General features: G+C 42.9%; 1 protein-coding gene across 2 annotated transcripts; it reads left to right on the top strand.

The window, feature by feature from the left end:
• The first annotated feature begins 872 nt into the window (after positions 1-872).
• On the top strand, positions 873-20241 carry npdc1a (neural proliferation, differentiation and control, 1a). 2 transcript variants are annotated; one of them, XM_017493243.3, is made up of 8 exons: positions 873-1170; positions 14554-14646; positions 14738-14923; positions 15223-15289; positions 16204-16288; positions 16457-16548; positions 17345-17444; positions 19107-20241. In XM_017493243.3, exons 1-8 carry the CDS (start codon positions 1080-1082, stop codon positions 19176-19178), a joined length of 786 nt encoding a protein of 261 aa, XP_017348732.1. In that variant the 5' UTR covers positions 873-1079; the 3' UTR covers positions 19179-20241. The 2 variants fall into 2 exon arrangements, with proteins under 2 accessions (XP_017348732.1, XP_017348733.1); XM_017493244.3 differs by having other exon boundaries at positions 878-1170; positions 16457-16536.
• The last annotated feature ends 3408 nt before the right edge of the window (positions 20242-23649 follow it).

The raw sequence follows: 23649 nt of genomic DNA, 5'->3' as shown, positions 1-23649 counted from the left end.
GTCCGAGTCTACTCTCACACCAAGAAGTTTGCATATCCTTTGCACATCCGTTCTTAGGTCGTTCTTAAAGTCCCCGTGAAGTGCCTCGAAACGCGCTACACGAGTTATTCGACGTGTTGAAATAATTTCCACTGAAACGGGAAGTCAGGACGCGTGTTCGAACAGCCAAAGACACATTCACGCCCGCTGATACGACTTCTCTCGCTCAAAAACGGCAACTTCGGCAAGGTGATTTTTATAACGTCGGGGACGGAACACTTCAGATCCTAGAGAGCGTTTGATTGGACAGGACAATCTGATGAGACGCTGAAGTACAGAATGACGTCATCGAAACGGTCGATCCGTACCGGTGATGGAGTAGAAAGAGACTGTAAATTTTGAATGAATACATCTATCTAAATGCGAATTTTGTCGTTTCAGTGCACACTAGCTTACAGATAACCTTACAGCTATCATACTCATACTAAAAGCCATAAAAACTTCCATTTTGATTTCATGCGAACTTCAACAGCAACCTGCACCTTGCATTAGCATCATTTCCCCACCCATCTCACCTGAGGACACGCCCACTCCAGCGTCACTGCGTCATCGCCTTACGTATCCCGCCTCCTAAAACCTCACATACTAGTTTTTACAAATGTTTGGTTTTCTACGGAGAATTTAACTCTCGCCATGCTCAGTGTAATTCCAAGGCTTATGTATCGAAGTGATAGGGGTTTGAAACGCAATACTGTCCAAACTTTTGGAAATGCTATACTTTTTAGCATTCGAGCTGGTATGATTTGAATGAACGGCTATAGTACGTAAGCTGAGTACTATTTAGTACGCTAGTATGCAGAGTGGGATCTCCCCGCCCGTTAATAAACATTAGCCCCGCCCACCAGGTCCCTGCTATCTTTAGAACGGCTAACAGCGATTTAGACTGGCTCAGAGTGACGGGTTTAACACCGTTACCGTTTCATACCAGGAGCTTTCTCCGTCTGTGTCACGCTGAAGTGCGGTTCAACTTGAGGAGGATAGCGCAATGACACCTCTCGGCTCTTTTCTGCTTCCTTTAACGTGAGAAGTGGGACTCGAGGATGCTGCTCCTTCTCTCCAACCGGACGGAGCGGCTTTATGCCGTGCTGCTGCTCGGCGTCGTTGTCGCCGCTGTTCGCGCTAGTATGCCCGGTAAGCTCACTGTGCTTTCCCCTCACCCACATATGGGATGTTTTGGACGAGTTTACTTCAAATAATTTTTTCCCCCTTTTCACAATAATATTGCTTGTTTGGAGCTGAAAAAAATGTGAAGAAATAATTTGGTTAAAATGAACAACTCATGCAACTGTTTACTTCTTTCAGGAGAAAGGTTTTCAGGAGAAAGTAGCTAGTCCACGCTCTAAGTTGCTAGAAGTCTCCAGATGACGTCATAAATGAATTTAGTCATGGCCCTACAAACTTTCTGTGTTTACAAAGTGAATGTTTGGGAATTTAAAAAACAAAACAAAACAAAAAAAAAAAACCAAAAAAACAAACACAGATGGTGTTATTTAATTTTCTTTATACCGCAAGCGCTGTTGAATGCTCGAATCTGATTGGTCAGAAGGTGTGTGTTGTTATATACCGGAGCTTTCCAGACAGTAGTTTCGGCTGTAACGCAAACGGTTTATATTCATGTGCTCGTTCCAGTACGTTCTTGTTTCTATAGTAACGGCTTATACAGTGGAACGTTCCACATAATCTGACTAATTGTAAACAGCGCTTTTTTTTATTATTATTTTTAAAAATATATATATATAAATACGTCGTTATTTAACAAAGTCATTCTTACAATGGTTGAAGTGGTGACATCTTTATGTTAAAGAACATCTATTAGGGTTTTTCAAATATTATCTTTCGTGTAGTGTGTGTGTGTGTGTTAGAGCTGTTTCAAAAATCACGGCAAACGTAGTCGTCGACTCCCAAAAGAAGGAACCGATTCTGATCAGCGGAAACGAGTCGTTAGTGATTCCAGACTTATTTCCTGTACTAACCGACGTATGTTTGTAACAGTTATGGTAGTGGGCGTTTCCTTTTTCGACACACGCTGTAGACCAATCACAACAGACTAGGACATCTGACCAATCAGTGCAGAGTATGTGCTCTGAAAGGAGGAGTTTAGAGCGGATCATTTAACGAGTCGTTTGTGACACTGGAGGGGAAAAAAAAAATAATGCTGCAGTTTAAATTATGAGCACGTTAAAGTGTTTTTTGACCTTGCATGCATTTAAATCTATTGGATGAGACCTTTTTAAAAGGAAATTAGCCACGTTTCAAAAAGCGTAATAGGTGCTCTTTTAAAAGGCGTCGATTTGACCTTTTATGGAAGGAGTCTTGGTTGTAAGCGCTTTCCAGTTTCTCAGTAAAAAAAGACCGGCTGCGTGTTTAGAGCGAGAGAGAGCGCGATCCATCCGAGCGAGAGATTGACGTCACGTGATGCGTCCTCGGCGCGATACCGCGCTTATTTAGAAAAATTGAACGCTCCCGATAAAGTGTGAGATGTCGTGTATTAATAAATTAAACAGCGTAATCGTTATCTAAGCGATGTAGTGTAAGCAATCCAGACTGTGCCTTGAACAAATTGAGTTACATATTTCACGTCTGTTCCTGCAGTACGTTTTGGACTTCATATAATCAGTGACCAGTTGCTCCGGATTAAGAGCCGAGAGATTATCCCGAGCTGCTCTGTATGTCATCGCTTCCTGTTTCGGCTTGGTTTTAAATTACTTTTTTTTTTTTTTTTTTTTTTTTTTAAATGCACCCTCCCTCTTAATCTTCAGAAGCTTTACCAGCCGGATTTTTTTCTCTCTCTCTCTCTCTCTCTCTCTCTCTCTCTCTCTCTCTCTCTCTCTCTCTCTCTCGCCTCTGCTCCATCTGTCTACATCTGCATTCCTCGTCTGGTGATCGAGAGCCACCGAATTGTACCGCGATCAGGTTAACCTGAATAAGAAGAAATCCTTTGCGCTTTAGGGCAGACGAAATGTTCCTCCTGTCAGAGCCGATATGCTGTTTATCTTTGTTGAATATTTTTGGAACGTTTAAGGATTCAGAAGCTGCAGTGACATGATACTTTTGTCGAAATGTGAAAGCAGGGTGGACCTTGGCGACGCTTAGTCATAACACACATTCGTTTTTCATGTTATTGAAAATGATATTGGATGCATGAAGGGGGAAAAAAAACCACTCCATTTTTAATTTGGCCCATTCGTATCTAAAATACCACTTTGTCCTACTCTTGGCAGTTTTGAGCCACTTCTGAAGCACTCTTAAATACTCACTTATTTAAGAATCGCCGCGATCACCGTTAAATTCGCCGAGAAACGGCACGAGAGCCCTGATTCGATTGTGTCCTTTGACCTGTTTTCTCAAAGGAAGTCAGCATGACTGCATGTGGAAGTGCTTGACGCCAGCTTTGAGAACTGGCTAAATATGAAGCTCGGCAAAAACGGTTCTAACGAGAGATCTGGAGGATCTCTCATTGCCGCCGCCACCCACGTGAGATGACGTGTGTGAATTCCGGAGTTATGCGATAGATATCTCCGCCAAGGTTGACCGTCGGCGGCGCCGGTGGTGATGGAGAGCTGCAGGGTCATCACCAGGAGGCATGCGACACATCTGAGTGGTGGATACAATGACGTTACTTCATTCTTACGGATGGATTAGACCTGAGCGTAAAGACAGTATGAAGTTCCTGATCAGTCTGAGGTACATTCCTGCATTAAATCCAGTTGAGATCCAGAGAGCATTTGATTGGACGATCCCAAGATTAGCGTGGGACATTGAGGTTCCCTTTGCGCTTAGCACGTTCACCTCGTACCTCCAGGGTTCGAGTCCCACCGCTGTTCTGCATGCGTGGAGTTTGCGTGCTCTCCCGTGCTTTGGGAGTTTCCTCCGGGTTCTCCGGTCTCCTCCCCCAGTCCAAAGACATGCACTGTAGGCTGATTGGCATTTCCAAATTGTCCATAGTGTGTGTGAATGGATGTGATTGTGCCCTGCGATGGTTTGGCACCCCGTCCGGGGTGTCCCCTGATTCATACTCCGTGTGACCCTGTGTCGGATTAAGCGATACAGAAACTAGATGGATGGCTGGGTGGATGGAAGAATATCTCCAAAAGTTAGTTTTTCGCTAGACGCACTACAGTATCGGTGTCTATCAATAAGGGACAGATACAAAAAGCTCTGAAGCAGCGATTTTGATTTCAAGCCCAAAATTGTTTGTTTATTCCTCCAGTTTTTAGGCCTAGGAGTATTGGAGTCGATTTCCTGAATTCTAAGAATTTAACTTTGAGCCGTCTTTTAATTCTACTAGGCTAAATCGTTCAGTTCTGTGTTGTACCAATACACCTCTGGACGGTTTTGATATGAAACTTTGGCATGTCGGTGTCACACGGGCATGTGCTAATCTGTAGAAACCGTGCTTGTTGTTCCGGACTGTAAAGTAAATCCCTACGGATCGTCCCACCACCGTTTTGTTGATCCGTAAGCTTAGTTAATCCTCTCCAGCCCTAAACGGTCCTGGAAGCCCTGACTCACCGGCGAGTTTGTAAGGTGGGATAATGAATAACCTATTTGCTATTTCCATGCAGATGTTAAATGGAAAAAGTTAAGCTGTGAGAGGGGGGGGGGGAGTCAGCGCTTCGTCGTACTGCCGATAAAGCCTGCGGCGTGAGACGAGAACAGGTGTCCCCTGATCCGTCCGTACCTGCTGCCCTGCTGTACTGCCCATGCTTTCTATGTATTGTAGTTAATTTTTTACTTTTTAAAAAAAAAAAATTTTTTTATAAACACTCCCACATGAACACTGAGCTCCATTCCAGCCATGTTCAAACATTTAAACGATGCACATCAGACCTCTATCCGGGTGTCGCCGCACTGCTGAGTACACACGGCTTTATAAGTTCACTGCACGCTGTTCTGTTGATCTTTTCTGGAGGAACACCCCTAAGGTAAACCCGATGTCAGACCGGACCGTCTGAGACGAGCTGAGACATATGGTAGGCTCCTGGATCGTCGTCATCCGAGTCTCTTTCGACGTAGTAACGAAGCGGCGCCATTTTTGCGCTTGTTAAGATGAATCTAATTCTTTCTTGTCTTTTCGTTTATCGTAGGACCTTGCTATGAGTTTGGGTGAAATGTTGAAAGGTCAAATGTTTTTAATGAAGCAGAATATAAATATTCAAACGATCTTGCAAAAGGCTCGCCGTATATCGGTTACTTGTAGACACGTTTGGAGGCTCTGAATAAGTCATTAACGTTCTTGGCACGGACAGTGCCGTTTATTTGAAGTTGCATTGTTTTTACGTGGCGGGGAAACGATCCGGTTACCGATCGTTTCCTCGTTTTATTTGCTTCTTTATTTATTTTACAAACCGTATTGACGCACAACGGTATTGTGCCATGTTCACACTCCCATGCACGTTCGACGGGGTTGTAGGTTCTAGGGTTTTATAACCGCATCATGTCCTACCTCAAGCAGAAAGGTGTTTTGTTTATAATCAAGCATGACAACAAAAAATGCGACAATAACAACAAAAAATTGTGAATTTGTGACTCTGACAGCCATGGATGATGGGGTGGAGAATTACAAAACCGAACCCAGTGGCTCTCAGGTGGTGCAATAGAATTGTTCGCCCTAAAATCGGGAGATTAAAAGCTGAAATCTCAATGACGCCAGAGCCGTCTGTAGCCGGGACCCAAGGAAGCAAAACGGCTCGTCCTTATGTATTCAGAAGAGAGCAGATCGGACTGTTCTCAAGGGTGTCGCGCTGCCCCGTGACATCGCAGGGGCAGCGCAAATGAAAAGATGTGGCTTGCTGGCTTCACATGTCTTGGAGGAAACGCGTGTTAGTCTTTATCCTCCCTGGGTGGTAGCTGCCGTGTGATCGGGGAGAGCTGGGTGGGAATTGGCAGGCGACCAAATCGGGGACAAAAACCGTATCACGATGACGTGACCTGGTCAGAGCACGTACGGTCAGTTCTGTCTCTCTCTGGGGTCTGACTGAGGGAGAAAGAAGCACATAAATAGCCTGATGTAAAGCATATACAGGTGTAGACGATCACTCATTACCCGCTCTGTCTCCACAACTCGCCCTCCACTTCACAGCCAGTACTTGCCACCGTAAACTACACCTAGTGGTGTGGCAGTAAGTATGTTGACCGACGGTAGATGTTTAAAGCAGAGGAGAGTAGTAGCTAGTTCAGTGACAATGCAATCCATAAAAAGTCTCTAAATCCCGAGTCCTTAAAGAAGCAGTTTGATTGACTTGAAAGAGGAGACGCATCATGTGACCATCAGAATCACATCGAATATGATCGGAAAGGGAAACGATGTGCTTATATCTCCAGTCAATAAAACGGTTTCACTGTTTAGAAGTTACTGGATTAAACTTTTCCACCTTTCGATGGAAAAACAAGAGCATGTCACCATGGTCTTCCATCTACCGATTAATCATTTATACTGTATGGCCAATAGTTTGTGGACACCTTGTGGATTTTTGATTTAGTACCCCGTTTGCTGTAATAAACAACCCCCACTCTTCTGGGAAGACTTTCCGCTAGATTTTGGAGCGTGTGTTTGGGGATTTGGCCCTTCGGCTACAAGAGCACAGTCGACATTCCAGTTCATCCCAAAAGTGTTCAGTGGGGTTGAGCTCACGCTTCTGTCGTCACTGTTGAGCCCCCTCGAGTTCTTCCACTCCAACCGTGGCAAACCATATCCCAGGGGCATTGTCATGCTGGAACATGTTCGGGGCCCCTTGGTTCCATTGAAGGTAAATTGTAATGTTCCAGCATACAAAGACATCCTATACGGTTGTGCGCTTCCAACTTCATGGAAACAGAGTGGGGAAGAACTTGGTGTGATGGTCAGGTGTCCACAAACTTGTGGCTATATAGTTGTATCTGTAGTTGAGGTTTTAGAAACACAACAATGTGGGGGGAGGGGGGGTGTTGCATGAGAAACACAGCACTTAGGATTTCCCAGAAGGAACGAAGTAGTCAAAGGTTTCTGGCACACGGAGAAAAGGAGTGGGTGAACCAAGCCTGTGTGATCTAAAACTGGTTCCCTTTGTTTACACACACGGGCTGTTTTTTAAGCAGCAGTAGCAAAGAGATAAGATGCTACCGGAGCTGGCCTTGCCCTTTACGTCCTTGTCTTTTTCTTTTTTTTTTTTTTTTTTCTTTTCACATTCTCATACCGTGATAGTTGGTCTGATTTCCTCATCAGAATCAGAAGAAGGACAAAAACCAAAGCATTCAATGCTAAACGTTATTTTGATTGTACACAGGCTATGTGGGTGTTTTTCATTTTCCCGATGTTCTTCGACACCCCCTCGGAAGATTAATTCCCAGAAGATTAATGATTTCTATCTTGGTCATTTATTGATGAATGAATTTTGAGTGAGGGACAAATTGTGCAGAATGAACCGACGAGTCGTTTTGTTTATTAATCAGCACATACACAAACATAACGATAATGCTGTGCGAGAAACATGACATTGAAAAACGCAGTAACACGGTGACCCAGGAATGATAAAACCTCTGTACATTTGTTTGTCTTGAGTAAGTGCCTTATCCTGGTCGGGGTCGCTGTGAATCCGGAGACTATGCCGGGAACACCGGGAACGAGGCAGGAGTGTACGCCCTTGGTGAGGCGCCATACACACACGCATACACATCTCTGGGCAGTGGGAGGAAACCGAAGAACCCAGAGGAAACACATGGGACCACTGGTGGCAGTGGATGTCTTTGGGATAGGGGAGGAAACCGGAGTACCTGGAAGAAACCCTCCAAGTTTCAATTCCCGGAGGCGAGAATCGAACCCCCGACCCCAGAGGCGCGAGTCAAACGGGCTAGCCACTAAGCCACTGCACTGGACAGGAGGACATTACTATGACAGACTGACTAAGAGGAAGAGCGTGTTCGTGTGACGTACAGCCCGCTAGGCTTCCCACCTCCAGCCGGGTGAGCCATGTGCCATCGTGTGCCAGCGTGAAGATGTCAAGTTGTTGGCATACATGCCTCCGGAACCAAGCTGTGCGCCCAAATCCGAAAAGGTTCTTGGCTTTCTTTCGCTGACCTTCGGAGCGATCCGGTCATCACCGATTACCCGCGTGTCCACTGCACTCACAGCATCGCTGCTGCACGACCCCATCTGTCTCTCAGTCACGCGGGCAGCTATAGTTCCTCCTCGGATAATTTAGATCGCAGCACCCCTGCGATAGAGAGAGCAAAAGAGAGACCCGTTTGATGCTTTATGATGCGGTGGCATAACATTAACCGGGTCACTCGGGTCTCATCTTCAAAAGTACCGATAACTCCAACAACATAGGAGTCAAACCCGTTTGAGGTGACAACCCCCCCCCCCCCCCCCCCCCCCCCTCCAATTTAGTAGACCAATTAAAAACATCAACACCTCCTCAAATCGGCATTTATGTGGGTTCATTCTAGTGTTTAAAAAAAAAAAAACGAACGTTTTCCAAATGATTCGGATATAAGATTAGGATCACCGTACTAATACTAGGTAGGATCTGCTTTGCTCTCCGAGCAGCCTCAATACCTCATCGAATGGATTCCACGAGGTGTTGGAACTATTCCTTAAACGATGCCTAATCCGTATTAAGGGGTCCAGTGTGTGTGCCATGAAAACATTCCCCACACCGTTACACCACCACCACCACCAGTCTGTTTACTGTTTACACAAGGCAGGTCGGATCCATGGATTCATGCTGTCGACGCCCATTTCGGACCCCACCAATGGCGATTCATCAGACCAGGTGATGTTTTTTGCGATCTTTAGATGATTTTAACTTTTAATCTTTGCTGGACTATTATTTTGAACTCTAAGCATTTAATGACGTTATTTTATTTTTCTGGTGGTACATCAAACAACAAAAGCTCGGTCCGCACCAACAACAGGGAGCTATCAGTGAAGGGAAACGAAGAAATATTCCGTTTGAACCACCTGTTCCTGTGCCAGTAATCATTAACTAAGCACATTCCAGCACAGACGGGCAAAGATCAAGCTAAAACAGCACTTGTGGAAAATATCTTCTAAACTGGTCTGATTAAGAAATCCGAGTTTGGTGGTACAGTGTTGAAAGGATACCAAGGCCAGGAAATTGTCCCATTGTGAGAGTTTCCTGTCTTTCCTTCCCTACAGGAAGTCCATCAACAGCTATAAGCAACGTGGGCAAGAACTGAAAGATAAGATATATAAATATATAATACCGTCTCCAAAGTTATCAGATGTTCAGACCATCAGTAGTGAATTTGAGCTCCAGTGCTTCCTGTTCGCTCACGTTTGCGTCTCATCAACCTGCCGAGAAACTTCTTCTTTTACCACCGAGGTTAAAATCAGGACGATTCACCGCACAACCTGGTCAAAAGGTTAAAATGAGCAATTTGCCATCGACATGTATATGCGCACTGGTCCTTATGAGATTTCTGACGAGGAAATCGGTCATACTGTTGCACGATAATTACGTGGTGGGGGAAAAAGCACCAGGAAATGAATGATCAAAATAAAAAAGGCTCCAATAGCATTTAATTTCCTTTTCTGCGATTGTTTGCAGAGCCGTTCCGTCCGTAAACAAAAGCGCTCCATTTTCAAGTCACATGGATGACCGAGCACACTCGGTTTACCCACCCACTCCTTCTTTTCTAAATCTCCATTAAAAAGTGTGAACCTGCCCGCCGATCTCCTCCTCGTCAGGGTTCTGTGTTTTCCAGAACCTGCGCTGGCTGCACGACGGAGACGTACAAAGCATTATGTGCTATATACTGCTGTGTGTCCTTGTTGGAAAATCTTGGTATTGAGATGTTGCATATCTGGCGGTTATACAGGGTTTCTTAGTCACGTCAGTCATAATATAGCATTTTCAGGGTTGAGTTGTTTTTTTTGTTTTGTTTTGTTTTTTGTTTTCCCCAAAGAACATCGACTCAGACTCGTACTCAACCGCCACTACAAGAGAAGGAGTGTCTCGGGTGTTCGAGTCAGTACTGGGCTTTATTAAAGACCGTCGTCTTCATAAGATTAAGTCTACCAGGGATATTAGCGTGATAGACACCTATCAGCCATAACATTAAAACCACCTGTCTAATATCGTGCCACCAAAACGGCTCTGACCCATCGAGGCACATGACGGACTCCACAAGAGCTCTGAAGGTGTGCTGTGGTATCGGGCACCAAGACGTTAGCAGATCCTTTAAGTTCTGTAAGTTGCGATGTGCAACTTGGATCGGACTTGTTTACCCAGGACATCCGACAGATGCTCTATCGGATTGAGATCTGGGGAATCCGGAGGCCGAGTCAACACCTTGAACTCTATTTTTTTTTTTTTGAAGTTCCTCAAACCGTTCCAGACAATTTTTGCAGCGTGGCACGCTGCTTCGCTCGACATGCACGTCACTGAGAGCTTGGCCGTCCATCACCCTGTCACCGGTCCACCGGTTGTCCTTCCTTGGACCACTTTAAGTAAGTATTAACCACTGCATACCGGGGACAGCCCTCAAGACCTGCTGTTTTGAAGACGCTCTAACCCAGTCGTCCAACCATCACAATTTGGCCCTTGTCAAAGTCGCTAAGATCCTTACACTTGTCCGTTTTTTTTTTTTGTTTTTTTTCCCCCCTGCACAACTTCGAGAGCTGACTCTTCACTTGCTGCCTAATAAATATATCCCACCCCTTGATAGGTGCCACGGTAACGAGATAATCATTGTTATTCAGTTCTGCGAGCCTGGTTCCTCTCACCGCGGCCCGTGTGTATCGTTATTGAATGGATGAAGGCCACTGTGTCGCTCCAAACAGCCATCATTCTCATCGCAGTACTCACCCATCAGAAACACTTGCGTATGCAGAGAACACCTTAGACACACGCTGAGTAAAAGAAATGTCCTGGCCTGCAGCTACTTTTAGCTTATTATCTACATATTGGCAGACGCATTCAGAGTATTGAGGAAGCAGATGATTGCAGGGGAATACGTTTACCACAAGGGTGCAGTCTTGCTCATCTTCACTAAACCCTGGTTTCACAGATGTTTTTTCGAATCAAGGTACGTAGCAAATGTTCCGAATAACCACGCACAAGTCAATCAACATCCTATCACTTCTTCTCTACAATTTTTTTTATTATTATTATAAATAAATAAATATATTGGTGATTTAGGGACATGTAGGCTTTTCCAGCATTACATTACAGCTCACACAAAAACCTGAAGATGCCACTGAAATGTTGCAGATGCTTCTTTGTGTCATTTGATGTTCGTGCCCCAGTTACAGCGTCTTTATAGATAAACGAAACGTAAATGAGTCTGTTGTATGCGGTCACTTGTTTGTTGCTTGGTCAGAGACTGAACCTTGGGCGAGGCAGTAAGCTGTTGGCTATCGAAGACGAAGTTATATCACGTAAACATTTACAAACCTTCAGTGCGTTTTTTTTTTTTTATCAAGGAATGGGGGGGAAATCCCAAAACGAAAAACAGAAGCGTTTCCAAGACCCATTGGTAGTTCTTTTGTATACGTATTTATTTCACATTTCTGCACTGTATGTGATTTTTTTTATTACACCAGTTGTTGAAGTCAGGATTATGTCTCTAGCCGGAGCATTGGAACGAGTTTATGTAAAGCCAGCAATTCAAACAGTCCAACGCTTTCTAAAGATCGCATGCACCAGTAATACATGTCTCCGTTTTGGAAAAGCGCTACCGATTCTTGTTTTTTTTTTTTTAACTCCATTCGTTAAGGTTTTGGAAGCACAGCATTTAAAATTTTTTTTTGCTCACTGTAACATCATCGGAGGCTAAACGGAATCCGCCATGTCTTTCCTTTCAGACTAGATTGAGATGGGACGGAGTGATGGGGCTTTTGGGTGTGTATATAAATATATAATAAAAATAAAAAAGAAGAAGAAAGACTGACAGGCGGCCCGTGTAAACGCACATGAGCCACCCAACCTGGACTGCGTTTTTCCAAACGGGTTTTCTCAGCCACATGATACACGTTTCCTGATGCAATGGTTTAAACGATGATTTAAAAAAAAAAATTATGATGATGATCTAAATATTTTCCAGTTTATTTGTATTAGTACGAAATAAAACGAATCGATCATTGGCCCTACATTGCATTCATTTTGATTTAAGGTTAGATCTTATCAGTGAACTGACTCAGTAGTACAGTTTAGGTTCAACTGAACCTGGCTAGAGGTGTTCCCGATTGGGGTTTTCTTACTGACCAATAGAGGGCGCTGTACATCTATTGTATATTGATCTAATTGTTGGGAAGTGTGCTTTACTGGAAGTCAGTGAAGTGATTTTTATTTTAAAAGTTCATGTTGGGGTTTTTTTGTTTGTTTGTTTGTTTGTTTGTTTGTTTTGCACACCAGCATCATGTCACATGACTTGGTTCTGTAAAAACACACCCATATACATCCTGCTGTTTTTTAATATTATGGGCCGCATCTAATTTTCATTTGTGCGCATATGCGAAGCGCAAACTCTACAGAGATCCATAAAATTAGGATGGATGGCTAGAGACAAGGCAACATATTTCCACAGAAATAATACCGTACAACACCAACATGGGGGGGAAATGGACAAAAGCTGTTTGTTCTCTTTCTGACTGTCTCATGTCATGTATTCTAATTACATCTTGGGAAAACCACAACTTCTCTCACATCCTATGTACTGTATTATCTCTGTACATATGCTGATCTTGCCATTTCCGTTCACGTGATAAAAATGTAGCATGCAAAACATGTCTATGTTTGATTGTGAGCGTTTGCGATGTTCAGAGGCGACTCTTGTTTTGCTTCAGCATCTCTCTATAACGTGTCCTTATTGTTCGTAGTTTGTCTGAAGGACCGATCATCACTGCACACTTCCGTCATTAGCAGCATGTACTCGCCCTTCCTGCTTCATTTCACTCCCATGAGGTACAGATGGCACGGCCCGCCTCCTTCGACACCTGCTGAGGAGTGCACTATACAGCCTTGATGGAGGGGGGTCATAGTCACAAAGCAGACAGTGAAAGTGCCGTGGCACCATATCAGGCATGTTCTAAGAGCCAGCTGTCTATCCTTCTGGAGAACAGAGCAACCAGCCATCTTCATTTCAGATCACAGGGTCGGCACAGGCCAGCATTTTGCTGAAAAGATTTTAAAGATTTTATCTTTAAAACGGTTCCTTTTCTGAGAATCGTCATATTAGGCGTGTAATACAGAGAACCAAACACGCCCGTTTTCGGCCGCCGTCTTATTAAAGGTTCCGACCTGGAAAGAAAGTTCAAGATGGTGATATTGAAATCTCTAGAGCCAGAGGGGGTGGTGGTGGTGGTGGTGGTGGTTGTGTGTAGGTCTTCACCCCCCTGCGGTGACCCTCTGCTTGGCCACACACACTCTCCTGCTGGTTGCCAGGAGGGGATCTTCCATAGTCTTGGAATGCAGCTTACTGTCTGGCCAACAGTACCATTAAATGATGCGCTTCTTTTGTTCCCTTTTCACAGCGTCTCAAACAAACAGCACGCCGGCACACTCGTACTCCCCTGGGACACACAGTAGCACACACTCCATCCCCAAGGCTTACACATTTTCTCTTTTAGTCTTGACAGATTGTCACACGAACGCGTAAGAGATCTCGCATCATCCCGTTGCAGACAGATTACTCGCGCTTCTCAAAAATGATGCTGAGCAGAAAGTCGGCGTGTTGAAATGAGAGGTTTTCCATGCCATGTCGCATGTAAGGATGGGTGGTATGGGCCAAATTAGAGAGAAGTCATTTATGTATTTATTTATTTATTTACTCGTAGTAAATTCTTCCAGATTGGGGTTTCTGCTGTAAAGATCTAAGACATTGGCACACATGAAAAGAAGATAAACAAGGATACAATCAGTATTAAAAATCCATCAGATAGAACAACACTAATGAAGACATTTGCGATGTAATGTGAAAATGTGGCGGCCTGGGAAAACCCATCAGATGTTGCAGTTGTTAGATTCTGGTCTGAAAAAAAAAGGTTTTGGAGTAAACTTTTGTTTACAGTAAAATATAAGAAGCTTTGATACTGTTTCTTTAAGAAAACATAAATATATTTCACCAAAACAACATGAAAATGTGGCTTCTTTTTTAACTTCGCCTAGGCTTTCTTTCTGCAGAGATTCTCAAAATGTCCGTGATGCCCCTTCACCCCGGTTGGAGTGAAATCTTTCGATGCGGTTTTCTCCATTTATCCCTTTCAGGGTTAGCCAGGCTTTTATCGCTACACGGGGTTACGTCCTATATGTTTCGGTTTAGGAAAGGTTGTAGTTCATGTTCTGAGCTTCATCTGAGCTCGGCAGGAAGGTACGACTAGGTATATCAAAACATTTACACTTTAAAGTTAAATTGTCAACGGGTGTTCTGTTGGCCGTTTTCCAGAAACGTCCGGAAATCATTTTACCCGGCCTTAATGATTCTCCTTTTTTTTTAAATTATTATTATTTCCTGTTCATTGTTTGGAGAGTGAAAGTGACTTGGGGATGCTTTTTGTTTTGTTTTCCTTAGGTAAAGACACGCCCCTCCCTGATCTCGATGAACAAATCGACTACCTGTCTTCAGTCATCGCCAAGCAGGACGTCTCGGATGTCCGGCAGTCAGGTTCGAGGTTTCGCCCCTTTCACTCGATACATCTCTGTTATCTTTTCCAAACCGATCGCCGCGTTATTCGCCGTCTTCTGTTCTTTCGCAGGCTCTTCCGAGTCACTGAGTCAGCCCTTGCCGAAGAGTGCGTCTCACTCGAGTACAGTAAAAGCAGTGACGCACAGTCCCTCCACCACGACCCGGCGAACCTCCAAACCCCCTGTGGCTCAGACGAAGGCTCCGGGCCGTATCAAACACGTCAGCCCGACCTTTCTAGAAGACGGCCTGATCGTTCGTACGTATCCGCATCCGCCTCTCGTAGCTGAATACTCACCACCGTAAGCCACGGTATTCGAGGTAGCAAGGCCTTATCGTATACTTTATTTATAGATCCTGGTTAAAGGTATAGAAAAAGTCTTCCTATATAAAATCATTTTAATGTGTATAGTAATGTACATGGAATTTTTTTTTTTAAATGGTTTATAAGTATGTATTCTGAGTATAGAGTTTGGCATAACATAGCACACGCCTCAGTGTTTTGTTTAGTTTTTTTGCCGCACACTCATTTCACGGCTCTGCTCTGTGTGTGAGTAGTCATGATGTCCGCGTTCATCATTTTGGGGACTGTGGCTCTCATCATGGCTGCTGTCTGTTGGTTTCGGTAAGATCTAACACTCATTCTGTGCAATGCAAATGCATTCGTTCCCTTTTGTTTTTTCCTTTTTGTATTTTGATTCAGACTCTTGACCATGTGACACAGGCTATGTATTTTATTTTATTTTATTTTTTTTTATGACAAGTAGTAGGACTGGGCGATGCCGTTGATTTTAGACATAATTGTGTTCATTACATTTTTTTTAATCATCGTCTTCGTAGGCGTTAAAGAAGAAAATCATCAAAGTTCACCAAGTTGTGTTTATTTCACTACTGTTTGTAAGTGAAATTATATCGTGTGCACCGTAGAAACGTCCTCAAGCATCGTGATACGATATTCGTGTCGTATCGCCCAGCCCTAACAAGTAGGAACTTCTTGAACATGGAGCACGTCTCTTTAACGCAGCCTTTATTAAATGTGTTTCCTATTGGGGACGTTAACATGTGGCGACGTCGTCCGAAAACGAGAAAACCTCAAAGACTAAAAGGCTTTTAAAACGGCAAAAAAGTCCATGTGAATGAATTAATTCACTTTTTTTTTTTTTTTTTTTTTTTTTAAATAATGATTTTAATAATATTATTTAGACTTTTTGAAAACATGGAATTCATAATGTAGTCGTTCAGATTTAGTTTTTCGCCTTGATATGTAAATTTCCTGTAAACGCCTTTCGGAGGATTTATATATAATATTTATGCATATTAACACATTCACACATTAATATTCTCTCACTTTGGCTTTTACCCATAAGAAGTACCTTTTAATTGAACGCTATGCATTTACAGGTATATAAATAAATGGGAAGCTTGCCAATTTCAGTTAAATGATTTATCTTTAGAATTAAAGATCAGGTGATTGATTTTTATTTTTTTTATTATTTTTTTTTTTTAATTATTTTTTGATATTTTTTTTTGTCCCTGCAGGATTCAGAGGGAAAGCCATTTAACTCAGAAAGTGGATTACCCAGCGTTTCATGCGGCAGGAAGCAGCTCCGCTAGCGTCGCCTCGGTAAGCAAACTTTACTCAGCAATGAGATCACGTGCTAATATAATTCAAGTGCATTATGATCTTCCAGTTTTTGCTTTAAAGCTAAAGTCAAAAAAATTTGCTCTGTAATTCCCTACATGAAAGCCCGAGCGTGCTGAATCGGTTTCCTCTTTTGTGGTTTCGTTCCAGACGGGGGACAAGAAGCTGGCTCACAGTGCTCAGATGTATCACTACCAACATCAGAAACAACAGATGCTCTCGATGGAAAAGTACACATCTCTGTAGCGTTGACGTCCGAAAGCAGCACGTTGATCAGCTCTCGCGTGATCTCATTTATCGGTCATGCACTGTGGCTTTTATTAAGAGCTAGGGGCGTCGAAACGACTTCATAAAAACTTGTTAAACGCTTCTTTGCCTAATTAATTGAAACGCATTTGCTGAAACGTTTTGATCAAGCGACTCCTGTTTCATCATGTAGAAAAAGGGCTCTGAATGAATGCGGGTCATTTATGGGATATTTTATTTTCACACTTTAAAAATAAATAAATAATAATAATTTATTAGGCACGGTGGAGTTTGCATGTCCTCCCTCTGCTTCGGGGGTTTCCTCCGGGCACTCTGGTTTCCTCCCCCAATCCAAAGACATGCATTTGGACCGGCTGATTGGCATTTCCAAATCGTCCTTAGTATGTGAATGGGTATGAGAGTGTGTGTGTGTGTGTGTGTGTGTGTGTGTGTGTGCGCAAATGTGCCCTGCGATGGATTGGCACCTTGTCCAGGGTGTCCCTGGACTCATGCCCCAAGCCCCTGGGATAGGCTCCAGGCTCCTCATATCGCTGTGTAGGCTAAGCGGTACAGAAAATGGACTGCTGGATGGATGGATGGATGGATGGATGGATGGATGGATGGATGGATTGATTGATTACTACCATATGTCGTTAGCATACATAGTGAATTTGATTCAGAATTTGATGTGATTTTAGCAAAAACCTGACATCCCCAATCTGAACTTCCAGCTGTACTGTTTTCAAGCCATTTCAGACATTTTCCCCCCCCCCTCTGTGTGTTCATACCCAGACACAAAGTGGAACCTAAAGTGTCTGAACCTGGAGTTATATCAGATGAGGAAACCGAAGAAGGAGACTTCACTGTATACGAGTGTCCTGGACTTGCACCGGTAAGAAAAAAAAAAAAAAAAGGTGCCTAGTTTAGCTTTTGGTCACGTGTGACTGTGAAGTGAAGCTCGGCCTGCTCACAGTGTGCAGTATTTAGGGAAGCGTCCCGTCTTTAGGGAAGCGCGCCTCCGCGGGACGTAATGCGGAGTGTGACTATCTCCGTGCGAACAGACTTCAGCATTCGGTTCCCTTGGTTTAGTTTAAGAAGAAGAACTTGTGCATGAAATCTGTTCCGCCTCAAAGTAACGGACCGTTACGTGTTTGAGCTTCCCTCTTCTTTCCTTATCGGACATGTAGTACAATGTGTTTTCAGGTCTGTGAAAAGAAAGCTCTATATTCGGTATGAGTTAAAATAACATAAGTGTTCAAAAGGAACTGACACATAACTGTCAAAAAAAAAATCCAAGGTTGGCCGTGCCAACATGCACATGTCAGTAATTCGGTGCATAATCAGTTTCAGGGAAGGTGGGGGGTGGGGGGAGTACATGAGTCATTTAATAATCTGAGAATTATTTAAGAATCAGATTTCTTTCTCAAGGCTATTCGTTTAACTACATTTTCCCAGCGGTGATGTCAAGTTATTTATTTATTTATCTTGTCTGGTGGCTGGAAATATAATTACCTTGAGAGCCAACTCATTAGCAGCTAGTAACCTTAAGCGTATGCTCATGTGCATATATGTGGAAAAACATGGATCGCCATAAAGACATGCAATGATTAACCAGATTTTTTTTTTTTCCATCTAAAACCCAAGTGTCATTACTACTTTTCTTGACTTTTCATAGGATATTGTTTGTGACCATTTAAAAAAAACATTTCACCTGTTGCGAATTTAATTATGATTTAATTATTAGTGGTAGTGGTGGTGGTGGTGGTAGTACATTACATTTATTCACTTATCAGACGCTTTTATCCAAAGCGACTTACAAATGAGAAAAATACAAGCGAAATAGAGGTGATCGAGGTAATGGTGGTGGTGGTAGTAATAGGGGTGTTAGTAATAGTAGTGGTGGTGTTAGTAATGGTGGTGGTGGTAGTATTGGTGGTGGTGGTAGTAATAGGGGTGTTAATAATGGTAGTGGTGGTAGTAATAGGGGTGTTAGTAATAGTAGTGGTGGTAGTATTAGTGGTGATGGTAGTCGTGGTGGTGGTGGTGGTAGTAATAGGGGTGTTAGTAATGGTAGTGGTGGTAGTATTAGTGGTGATGGTAGTCGTGGTGGTGGTAGTAATATTGGTGTTAGTAATAGTAGTGGTGGTAGTATTAGTGGTGATGGTAGTCGTGGTGATGGTGGTGGTGTTAGTAATAGGGGTGTTAGTAATAGTAGTGGTGGTAGTATTAGTGGTGATGGTAGTCGTGGTGGTGGTGTTAGTAATAGGGGTGTTAGTAATAGTAGTGGTGGTAGTATTAGTGGTGATGGTAGTCGTGGTGGTGGTGGTGGTAGTAATAGGGGTGTTAGTAATAGTAGTGGTGGTGTTAGTAATGGTGGTGGTGGTGGTAGTATTGGTGGTGGTGGTAGTAATAAGGGTGTTAGTAATGGTGGTGGTGGTAGTAGTAGTAGTGCTGGTTTTAGCGGTAGCAATAATAATAATAATAATAATAATAATAATAATAATAATAATAATAATGCTCTGTTTATTTTCCACTGCTTTCCTGTTTTCTTTAGACTGGAGAGATGGAAGTGAAGAATCCACTGTTTGACGACTCTACTCTACAGAACGGAAGGAATCACAAGTGACGTGGCCGCTTACACAGACACACACACTGCCCAAAATACGTCCAGACGTTTCTTTTTCATTCGAGAGAATATTACTACTATACCTGCACACTTTTAATACATTTAAAATAACTAAAAAAAATGCACACACAAACTCGACGTATCCAACACTGCACAACGATTTGATGATGCCTCTTTTCTTAGCTTAGGTCCTCAGAATCAATCAAATAGGGAAGAACTATTCACACCCCAACCCTAAAGAGGATGAAGACTGGATGGAAATAAAAGCAAAGGTTGAAAGCGAACTGTCCGTTTCAATGCACTCTCAATGATCACTGTGCACCCAGACTACACAACCTACATGACTGCAACTCTACACGGCTCTTCACTCTCCTCGCCGTATCTGCTCGTCGGTCGATCGGCCCTCGTTTATATTTGTCCAGCTTATGGAATTAGTTTTTCAGTGTCGTTTTTGTCTTTCTTGTAAAGCTACTTCATAAATCTTCCACTTATATTTTAAAAGAATGTGTTTTACACACACTACATTTATTCCATGAATATAACCTTTTCCAATGATGAGCTCAGATTTTTAGAAGGAAAAAAACCCCCACACTTTCGAGTTTTTATGTTGCTCGGCTCTGGTTGTGTAGCGCTCTTCTCATGTATGTATTTAAAGGCTTTGAATCTTTTTCGTCCTTCTTCTTCTTCTCTCTACTGCCGTCGTCCCGGTCTCGACAACCTCTCCTTTATACACTTGGCACGTTCGTCTCTTGATATGTAAGCTTCTATTCAGATAGAATAATGAACAGACTTTTTGTGTATATAAGCGTCATTGAGGTGTCACGTACTCAAGTCACTTTAGTATAAATAAATAACCTTGTCAAAGAGGCCTTTTGTTTGTTTAAGCTGAAAGGCAAAGTCTGGCACGGAAACCGCGTCATCGACTAATCGCGAGCATCAAAGACGGAGATGTGTTTTCAAAACGGAATTATATATAAAAACGAAACTGAAAACGGTTTTAATGAGGTCAAAAAAAAATGTTATTGAAAAAAATAATAATAAACCTTTATCAATTTTCAACATATGTACCGTATATTGTTTCGTTTTATTAGTAACCACTGCTGTCATGCTGTATGCTACGCAGTCCGTACAGGATTTCACTTTTTCACAGGATTTAAAGAAAAAAATAAAAAATTGTGATTGTTGCGGGCCAATTTTTCTGCAGCTGTTTTTTCAAAATTTGCAACGCAATGTGCTGATTTATTTAATTAATTAATTAATTAATTAATTAATTAATTTTTTTAACCAGTAGAATTGGTGAAATTGCAATAGTTTTGCACAGTATTTCAGAGTTATTTTTGTTGGTAAATGAGACCCTTTAGCTGGACTCGTGTTCGACGCACATGAATCGAAGAGGGCTTTGGCTGAATGCGTGTTGTGATGCGTCTCGACCCAAATCTGCGGGAAAACTTTGGTCATTTTCGAAAATTTCCAAGCTCCTCTGAATATTGTCGAGTTTGCGTGATTAAGGCAAATCTTTCAATGTTGAGCAAAAGATGCGTAACTGTTTTTTTGTTTGTTTGTTTGTTTGTTTTTAATCACATGCCTTCTCTGATCAGTTTAAGAAACTTTTTTTTTTTGCAGTCATAAAAGATTTCGGATAAACACATTTCTTTGTCTCGGCGTAAATCGTACTAAGATCTTAGATGCTCCGTTTCTTCCCGCTCCTGACTACAGTGCCATCGTCCCCGTATCCTCTAATGTTTGAACGGGAGAGTCACATGGTAAGAGAGCTTCTTTCATACACAGAAGACTAAATTTGTTTCTGCCATGTCGTTGACACTTCGTTTGATGCGTACCCAGCAGAAACCAAATGATGTCACGACCCCATTAACATGCCGAGCAAGCTTCACCGAACTGTTCCGTGGCAACGAAGAACAGAAAAAGAAAAACATCTGATTGTAGGGTGATTTTTCAGTAGATAGACATTTTATATAACGTTTATGGAAGGAGTCTCCGGTGTTAGCACCTTGTAACAGGCAGCGACTTTTCCGCCATGGGAAAGCCTTCAAGACGGAGTTCTTTTTAGTTAATTTTTGTCCCCGAATACTTTTGACCCAATTTGAATTCCATATATTAACTTAAAGACTGCCCGGAGAGAGCGGGGGGAGGGGGGGATGAAAAACGAGGCTGGTAATGGAACTATTGATCGTAGCTGTTAGAACGTAAGTGGGAACTTGTCTTGTGGACTTTTCACAACATGACACATAACTATAAAGGGTTAAGCCTTCGTTGCAATCGTTGGCAAATCAGTGTGGTGTAAGAGGAATAAAATACTTAAGGATGTTAACGTATCACGCCATCCTGTCACGGATTGTTTTTGCGTACTTTGTGCATTCGCAGTCTTGATTGTAGAGTATAATAGTTGTATGGCAAAAAAATGCTGAGTGCAAACGTTTGCAGGACAAAATGGGGGGGGGGTACAATTTAATTTTAACCAAGGCATTTGTATGACATCATTTCTAAAGACTTATATGCCCAGTGAAAGCTAGACCGGGACTGAATGCTTACGGAAGACGAATGAATTAAAAAATGAACTTGCGTTGTATTGAACCTACGCTTGGTGTTAACTATAACTCCCTCAAACCTTTGTTGTGTATCTTTTCGGATGCTCTGAATTGCAGTACCTCCAGTTTTTCATGACGCCCCATGACATTTTCTAGCTTTACCCGTCCTTAAAATACCTCTCATAACTCCCACATCATGCACTGAAGTCTTTATATTAAGTCTTAAAGCCGATGAAGTTTTTTTCTTTCCTTTATGTCAGTTATAATGTAAGCACGTTTTTATTGTTTTCCACCCAGAAACCATGAGAACCATGAGGGGACGCTAACTTCAGGATCGGGTAAGATAAAGATCGATTTGAACTCGGCGTTGATATTGCGTCCAGCTTCGGGTGAAGTGCTACGAGGTGTTTCTCTGTTTCTTTTCCACAGCAACATCAGCACGCACGACCTCCCCCACTGCCCGAGTTGCAATGGGCCACTTAAAGGCCTCTTAAGGTGTGGCTCAGAGTCAGCGCATCGTCAGGGGAGCCGTTAAAGCCCATTGTTAGCGTGAATGGTAAGGAAGGCAGCCGTAGGCCACCCGATCAAGATATGTGGGGAGAGAGGGACGGTGGTCATCAGCCGGGTGTCGAAGCTATCAAAAGACCATCACAGTGGTCATATCAGGAGTCTCCACTGTGGTGCAGTCAGACCAAGATCAGCTAGTGCACCTGAAATCTTTTGATCGTGATGATGATAACTCAAACATTTTCAATGTATATGTTCACAGAGCTACATTTGATCCTTCCAGACATCTCGGATAAAAGTTTTAGCTGCCATTTTCTGTTTGGGATTCTACTAGTTTGGTATTGAACTAGATTTGATTCAAGCGTCTACGGTATAAATGTGATCTGATTTCTGCTATGTGGAATAATAATTGGCTATATTGTGTAAGCTACATGTTGACTGACTAACTGGATTTTGAAAAATCTCACTAATCAAAACAAGAACTCGTTCATTATATTAAATGTTCTCACACGAATGCAAGGTATTCCCGTAGGGAAACAGGACGAGTGACGTGAACTTCATGAACACGTTTCAACGCGAATACTCAAGCACCTGTCTTATAGATGGACTGTAGTAGACATTCGACACATTGATCTCAATAGCATTCGGCAGTTGTGTCGAACTTAATTCCCATGAGTGTGATTTCAACACCTGTTCCTGTTTCGTTAAGACGTCCTGACAGCATTTCCCGTGTATCACCTGATCATAGCATGTTCGGGTTACTCAGAAACTGCCCCATGAGCCCAGCCCAGATGTTTACTAAAAGCTGGCTTTCAAGTTTCAGTACATGTTTGGGTGTTGCTTTCTTTTACCCAAGTTGATGTCATGTATTCTGACCATGCTAAAAGAAGAAGGAACGGTTGTCGTAATGTTTCACAATTCCATCGCGCGCTGTTGTAAAACCTCTGTGACGCGGTTGACGAGAAATCACTTTTCTGTTTTCAAAGAGAATTTAAAAGATGAGAATGGGGGTTGGGGGGGGAAGCCATCTGGGTGCTTCGGAGGTCTAATCCTCGGTCACCCCCGTACTGGAGCCCTGGGTGCTTCTTGCTCTTGCTGACGGCCTTCTGAAGCTCGCTCCACTTTCTCCTCCGCTGTCTGCACTTTGCATGACAATCCACCTCCCAAGTCCATGGGCCACTACAATGCCTGCAGCAATGGTTTGATGTCTTTTAAATCTTTGACTGGCCCTAGGAGGCCTCCTGGGTGCTCTTTCCAAGCAGGAGACATGGAAACATTACTTGTGGCCGATAGCTCTGGGTTTCGCTGAAGGTTGTTTGAAGGCAGGGGGTGGATTGTTTGAGGTGTAGACACTGTGGTGGTGGTGGTAGTAGTGGTTAGTGGTAGTGGTAAGGATATGACCTGATCTGACTGTGGAA

The sequence above is a fragment of the Ictalurus punctatus genome, chromosome 18 (assembly GCF_001660625.3).
Source record: "Ictalurus punctatus breed USDA103 chromosome 18, Coco_2.0, whole genome shotgun sequence".
In the NCBI taxonomy this organism is placed as follows: Eukaryota; Metazoa; Chordata; class Actinopteri; order Siluriformes; family Ictaluridae; genus Ictalurus; species Ictalurus punctatus.
Note: the sequence above shows the minus strand (reverse complement) of the source record. Positions and strands in the feature narration are given on the sequence as shown.

Bases quoted from the DNA above. Each gene is read 5' to 3' on its own strand.
- npdc1a (XM_017493243.3), top strand. From the start codon at position 1,080: ATGCTGCTCCTTCTCTCCAACCGGACGGAGCGGCTTTATGCCGTGCTG. The intron at 15,290-16,203 runs GTAAGATCTAAC...TTGTCCCTGCAG, and splicing joins GCTGCTGTCTGTTGGTTTCG to GATTCAGAGGGAAAGCCATT. The intron at 16,289-16,456 runs GTAAGCAAACTT...GTTTCGTTCCAG, and splicing joins GCTCCGCTAGCGTCGCCTCG to ACGGGGGACAAGAAGCTGGC.